The sequence below is a fragment of the Electrona antarctica genome (assembly GCF_951216825.1).
Source record: "Electrona antarctica genome assembly, contig: scaffold_106, whole genome shotgun sequence".
Lineage (NCBI taxonomy): Eukaryota > Metazoa > Chordata > Actinopteri > Myctophiformes > Myctophidae > Electrona > Electrona antarctica.
The window spans coordinates 427,501-435,192 of record NW_027637567.1 but is presented as its reverse complement, the minus strand read 5'-3'; the positions used below and the strand labels follow the sequence as shown (position 1 = coordinate 435,192).

The 7,692-nt window shown below is 42.2% G+C and overlaps 1 protein-coding gene across 1 annotated transcript in view; it reads left to right on the top strand.

Moving 5' to 3' along the window:
* The first annotated feature begins 557 nt into the window (after window positions 1-557).
* The window catches only part of LOC306918821 (E3 ubiquitin-protein ligase TRIM21-like), a 24,743-nt gene continuing 17,608 nt past the window's right edge, over window positions 558-7,692 (top strand). The window contains exon 1 of the mRNA XM_079531678.1: window positions 558-1,094. Within this exon, the coding sequence (XP_079387804.1) occupies window positions 1,026-1,094 (69 nt within the window). The 5' untranslated portion in view covers window positions 558-1,025. The remainder of the gene's footprint in view (window positions 1,095-7,692) is intronic.

Here is a 7,692-nt window from a genome sequence, read left to right as displayed (position 1 = left end):
TTTTGCCAAACATCTCACACAGTCCTATCCTCCTGGTGGAGACCTGTGCCCAGAAGGGCACTTTTTCTAGTTGGGCTTGTTTCTAAAGTGTGGTTTGCTTATTTTGGGCTTGTTTCCTATAATTGTTTTATAAACCATTTTGGTTCGTCCACCTCCACATAACCCCATCTGAAAGCATTTAAAATGATTAGGCTACAACAATATTTCATATGTTCCACATTTTTCCACAATTTTCTTTTTAAAGCAGATCTACAAGCTCACAACGCATCACATTGTGACACTTTGTGAGCTTGTCGATCAGCTATTTTCAAATAGCTGATGTGATGTAGCCTGCAAAAGTTTAAACTTGTTAAAGAGGCTTTGATAGTAGCCTATAATATATGATAGTATTATAGTATTGTTTTCACAGCTGCTTGTTTCTCTCGCATAATCTGGCAACCCCGGCCGTGCTGCTGCTGCTGGGGGCGTGACGTCAGCACAGCGCACTAGCTGCATGTGACGCAGTTCCAAATATCAGCGCGAGACCAACTATATAAACATTACACTAAAAAGCGCGATATGATACGGTGAGTCAGGACGGAGGGCGGCGCGTGTATCCGAGTTAATCATGTCCACATAAAATAAAGTGCTTCAAAACTAAAACTAAAACTGTTCATTAAAAAGCGTGCGCATACTTTTATTATTAGCCTACATGTTAAATTAACAAGTCCTTATAGTCCAACAACAACTGGACATTTATAATGTCATGGACACAGAAACAGATGCGGCTAAAAGAAGCTGCCGCCCAGAACAATTTAACGTTTCCCACGTTGGTTGGCCTGTATGTCTGTATGACAGCTGTTGCTTTTGCTGGCGAAATGAGCAGATCTACAAGCTCACCAACAACCAACACCATCTATCTATATATGAGGAATGGAGGTTCTGGACACTATAGTGGACTGGACGAACACACTGCACTGACTGAATGGAGGTTCTGGAGTGGACACTAGTGGACTGGACGCCAACACACTGCACCAGTTGACTGAATGGAGGTTCTGGAGTGGACACTAGTGGACTGGACGCCAACACACTGCGCTGACTGTCAACCATTCAAGGTAGGACAATGTTAAACTTTAAGCAATTTGCAACTCTAGATTTTTTTACAATGGGATGAATCTAGAGTTGCAATACCCTCCATTGACTCCCCACTCATCATTTTGCGTTTGCGATCTGCTGGTCTTAAACAACGTTAAACTCACCAATATTGCAGCTGTAGTCCAAGCTTGAATTTTGCTCTTTCAATCTGCAAAGCTTGTTTTTCATAAAAATCCCCCGTAGACATGTTATGAGCTACTTTCTGTCCAAAATATTCCACAAGTGATATTCCGATCCGCCATTTTGGAATTCTGCGACGGGCCGTAAAACAAGACGTGAGGGAGAGCTTGTTTAATAGAATCTTACCTGCACAGGTAAGACACCCAAAGAAGAGGCCGACGCAGCGCGACGCCCCGTCACGCATGGCCTTCTATTAAACAAGCTCTCCCACTCACGTCTTGTTTTACGGCCCTTCGCAGAATTCCAAAATGGCGGATCGGAATATTTTGGACAGAAAGTAGCTCATAACATGTCTACGGGGGATTTTTATGAAAAACAAGCTTTGCAGATTGAAAGAGCAAAATTCAAGCTTGGACTACAGCTGCAATGTTGGTGAGTTTAACGTCGTTTAAGACCAGCAGATCGCAAACGCAAAATGATGAGTGGGGAGTCAATGGAGGGTATTGCAACTCTAGATTCATCCCATTGTAAAAAAATCTAGAGTTGCAAATTGCGGCTAGGGACCCCCTGGAACTCCCCCAAGGGCCCCTGGGGGTCCCCACAACCCGGACCCCACTTTGAGAACCACTGCCCTAGCGCCATTATAACTTTGATACAATGTTGCAAAGTGAGCAAACTGACGGTTTAATGAAGGTTTAAGATAACATGGAAACTGTTGTTTATAAGTAGCAGCATGAGAACTTTGCTACAATGTTGCAGAGTGTGTTGTTTATAAGTAGCAGCATGAGAACTTTGCTACAATGTTGCAGAGTGTGTTGTTTATAAGTAGCAGCATGAGAACTTTGCTACAATGTTGCAGAGTGTGTTGTTTATAAGTAGCAGCATGAGAACTTTGCTACAATGTTGCAGAGTGAGTTGTTTATAAGTAGCAGCATGAGAACTTTGCTACAATGTTGCAGAGTGAGTTGTTTATAAGTAGCAGCATGAGAACTTTACTACAATGTTGCAGAGTGAGTGAAACCGTGTTCTATATAAGTGGCAACATGATGTCTTTGCTACAATGTTGCAGAGTGAGTGAAACCGTGTTCTATATAAGTGGCAACATGATGTCTTTGCTACAATGTTGCAGAGTGAGTGAAACCGTGTTCTATATAAGTGGCAACATGATGTCTTTGCTACAATGTTGCAGAGTGAGCGCCAACATTGTAGCAAAGTTGTTCCAACAAGAATAGCTTTCGTTTGAAGTTGTTGCAGTTTGAGGATACATTATGCTGGTTGTTGAGGTGGCTATGTTGTCATGGTTGGGTTGGGACAAAGTACACACACACACACACACACACACACACACACACACACACACACACACACACACACACACACACACACACACACACACACACACACACACACACACACACAGAGAGAGAGAGATATCAATATGTATACACAGCCACAGCCAGAGATTTGATATTCATTTTAGCTGCCCCGCAACCTGCAAAGTATAGGCTACTACAAAACCGTTGTTTTAATTCAAGCTCCATTTGAACCGTGATAGATTCATTGAAAACAGCCATCCTTTGGTTCTGGATACTGATATTGATTCATTGAAAACAGCCATCCTTTGGTTCTGGTACTGATATTGATTCCTTCTATTACGTGAGGGGAGCGTGTTTATTCAGTTACTTTCTTTCATTTATTTTTAATAATTGTTTCGATTTTTTTTTATGGATCCTTATTCTTAAAAATAAAATAAAAATAATAATACCTGTATTGTGCTGAATATAAGACAACTCTGATTATGAGACGACGACCATTTTTCAAGACTCCTCTGTGGAAAAAGAACATTGCATGTAAAATAAAGTCTCCGATTATAATATGACCCAGTTTTATTTAGGATACTTCCATTAATACATAATTAATGGAAGTATACATAATACAACCCTAATTTTGGGGGGCAGGAGGGAAGCTCTTCATCTGCTACTCATTTATTTTCACTTCCCATTTATTTAATTCTACACACGCACGCACGCGCCCACATTTCTGTGTTGTCACTGCTGTCAGTGTCAGGTTTTCGTCACAATATGTACGACACAGATTTTCTACGACTCTATATGGCATATTAGGGGTCCAGTGGGACGGTGGTTCTATATATGGCACATTAGGGTCCAGTGGGACGGTGGTTCTATATATGGCACATTAGGGTCCAGTGGGACGGTGGTTCTATATATGGCACATTAGGATTCCAGTGGGACGGTGGTTCTATATATGGCATATTAGGAGTCCAGTGGGACGGTGGTTCTATCTATGGCATATTAGGAGTCCAGTGGGACGGTGGTTCTATATATGGCATATTAGGAGTCCAGTGGGACGGTGGTTCTATCTATGGCATATTAGGAGTCCAGTGGGACGGTGGTTCTATATATGGCATATTAGGGGTCCAGTGGGACGGTGGTTCTATATATGGCATATTAGGGGTCCAGTGGGACGGTGGTTCTATATATGGCATATTAGGGGTCCACTGGGACGGTGGTTCTCATAAGTTTTATCTTCAACAACCCCCACAACTCTGAGAGTACAAGTGTAACCAAATTGGGATTTGGTTTCATTTTGGTCATTTGGTTACATTTGTACACTTAGCCTTGTTGTTATATAGCTTACATTTCCGATTCTTAAGATTCGGATTCCTTTATTTGCCATTGTGTTAAAAAAAAAAAAAGCATTCCATATTCCTTTTTTTTCCACATATAACAAATAAATACGAAAGACACAAATACAACACCGTGCAAGAAGTATAAATATATCGTGCAGAGTTATGGCTTTTAAGTCAAGCCATTCAAGCTATAACTAGGCTAAGTTTGAACTTAGTGTGAGGTGTTGCAACTGGCCCCTGTATAATGGTCATTCATGTCTGTTTACTCATATCGTATGTCCGTGACAAACATAGAATCTTTACAAAAATGTCCACCATAAACCAGCATTGGCCTAACGCAGAACCTTCGTGTCTACAAATGACATAGATGCTTCACGGGTTAACCCATTCTGCACGGCAACCCTTGTTGGTGTTTTAAGCCATTATGTTATACTTTAGCTATTGAAAAAATAGCAGATCTACAAGCTCATAGCGCAGCACCGAGTGCCGCGCTACAAGCTTGTATATCTGCTATTTTCAGAAAACTCGTGAAAATGTGGTGCAAATCTTTGAATATATATTATTTCAGAGCAAACGTTTGTAACTCAAATATTTGCTCCTGGGGAGTCCCTGGAACAAGATATTTTCAGATGGGGGTCTACTCTGCAGCCAAATACAGATAATTCTGGGGGTCTTTGACATGGAAAAGGTTCAGCACCACTGACACAGAAACATGAGGTTTCTCAGAAAACTGTCAGGATTTAGAAGACATTCGTAGAATCGTCCTCAGGTCAAAATGGGGTTAAATGAGGCGACATGGTGGCTGCCTGGACGAGGAAGGCATGACTCACTCTCGTCTTCCAAGTTATTTTTAAAAGGAGGAGGAAGTGGTGGTGTGGTTCAGGCTCAGGAATACAGACAGACTGCCTCATTCATGGTTTCATTCATGGTTCACACGCTCCGTTCATAATGGAGAAAAAAACCCAAAACAAACCCAAAACTATTTGAATGTCTCTTTAGCAGACCTACAAGTTCATAGCGCGGCACTCTATTGCTACTGCTATTTTTTAAATCTTTGAATACTCTTTCAGAGTTTCAGTTTTTAACTCAAATCTTTGCTTCTGGAGGGTCCCTGGAACAGATGGGGGTCTTCTGTTGTTTTATTAGCAGAGATTAACCCATTTAGACCCGAGGATGCATCTGTGTCACTTTTAACCAGATTTAACCATTATTTTAAAACTTTAGCTGTTGAATAATTGCAGATCTACAAGCTCACAAGCTCATTCTTTCACTGCAAATGTTTTAACTCAGATCTTTGCTTCTGGGGAGGGTCCCTGGAACAACATATTTTCAGATGGGGGTCGGTGGCATATTACATATAATTTTTGGGGTCCTTGACATGAAATATTGAGAACCACTGATACAGAAAGGTTTTTCAGAAAAAAAGACGTTTTTAAAATGTCAACGTCAGGCCTAAATGGGTTAACCCATTTAGACCTGAGACCAGATTATATAAATGTCTTCTAAATCATGACAGTTTTCTGAAAAACCCATGTTTCTGTGTCAGTGGTTCTCAAACTATGTCATTGTCAAGGACCACAACAATTGTATGCAATTGGCCGCCGACCCCCATCTGAAAATATTGTCGTTTCAGGGACCCTCCCCCAGAAGCAAAGATCTGAGTTAAAACGTTTGCAGTGAAAGAATGAGCTCGTGAGCTTGTAGATCTGCAATTATTCAACAGCTAAAGTTTTAAAATAATGGTTAAATCTGGTTAAAAGTGACACAGATGCATCCTCGGGTCTAAATGGGATAATCTCTGCTAATAAAACAACAGAAGTCAGGAGATTATTCAATAAAGAATGAATGTCCAAAGCCGTTGACTAGGGATGCACCAAAAGGGACATTCTTAGCCAAAACCGAATATAGGAAACCGAAACAGTTGGCCGAAAACCGAATACCGAATAGCCGAATATGATTAATATTATATATCTTTTTTCCTACCATTGCTGTCATGGCTGCACCTTAAAGCTACCTGATTTATGGCAAAAGACATGATTATGGCAAAACTTAACTTAAATAGTAATCACTATTATGGGTCCATAAAACATTTATTCAGCACTTTTCTTTCTTTTTTTTTAAGATATTTTTTTTGCGGCTTATGCCTTTTATTGGTTTTTTTGAAGGGACAGACAGTAGGCTGACAGGAAACGGGAGAGAGATGGGGGAAGACATGCAGTAAAGGCCGTGTCGGGCTCGGGAGTCGAACCCGCGGCACACTGCGACTGGATTACCAGTCGGGTGCCCAGACGGTTACGCCACCGCCTGGGCTATTCAGCACTTTTGAATTCATTAATTGCATACACTATTCGGTGATATATTTCCGGCCTATTTGGGCCGAAACCGAATAGGCCGAAAATGCATTTCTAGCCATTTTCGGCCGAATATTTTCTGCAGCCGAATATTCGGTGCAACACTACCGTTGACTATTAATTTCACAGGCATACAAGAATACATGAGATCTAATCTAGATCCCTGAGTAAACCAGTTCATACAAGAATACATGAGATCTAATCTAGATCCCTGAGTAAACCAGTTCATACAACAATACATGAGATCTAATCTAGATCCCTGAGTAAACCAGTTCATACAACAATACATGAGATCTAATCTAGATCCCTGAGTAAACCAGTTCATACAACAATACATGAGATCTAATTCTGGCTGTGAAAGCCCACAGTCATCATATTATCAGCCTGTACAGTGTCCGTCCGTCCCTCGGCTCGGCCTGCAGTAGACTGGAACTCACCTATGTTTTTATTCTGTCATAGGCAGCTCCCGGCAGGATCCGCTGGGAGAAACTATAGGCACAGCTGCAGGACATGAGACTAATTAATTAGAGCGACAGAGAGACCTTTGTTTTCCTCCCTGGAAATAAAAACGTCTGGGGCCGTCCGTCCGGCAGTCCGTCCCGGCTTGGCTTGGCCTGCAGTGTCCGTCTGTCTGTCTGTCTGTCTGTCTGTCTGTCTGTCTGTCTGTCTGTCCGTCAGTCCGTCCGTCCCTCGGCTTGGCTTGGCCTGCAGTGTCCGTCTGTCTGTCTGTCCGTCCGTCCCTCGGCTTGGCTTGGCCTGCAGTGAGTTACGACATCACTCTGGATGGTTTACCACGCCGTTTATTCGTGCTCGTGTGTCAAGGTCACTGAGCTGTTGGGAAAGATAAAGAGAGCACACACACACACACACACACACACACACACACACACACACACACACACACACACACACACACACACACACACACACACACACACACACACACACACACACACACAGGTCTGGCCGACATTGCTTCCTCAGACAGTATGTTACAGGCTGCGCTGTGAGACATGTCATGAATAAAAATGTCTGTGAGCCTCGACGCGTCATGGTGTCTCACAGGGCGTTTTGTGGGATATACACAAAATGATGTAATCAGACTAAATCTAATTACGCTAATCTCTCTCTCTCTTTCTCAAAACAAGAAAAGCGTAGCCTACAATCATCAGTGATTCTCAACGTTTTGTTTCCATTTCCAGGACCCCTGGGTAGCGATGGAGCTTGTTAATTGTTATTGATAATGAGCGCGAGCTGGCTTATCGAGTCGGGCTTTCATCGAGCACACTATTTTGTGGCAAGACTTGCGGCGACAAATTCTGAACACAACCAGTATCTTATTTCTATTCATTTGTTGGCCAGTTGTGGGTCTGGGACTGTGAGTTTCCAAACACCTTGGAGGCCCGGAACTATTTAATCCATTTAATCCAGGGTGCC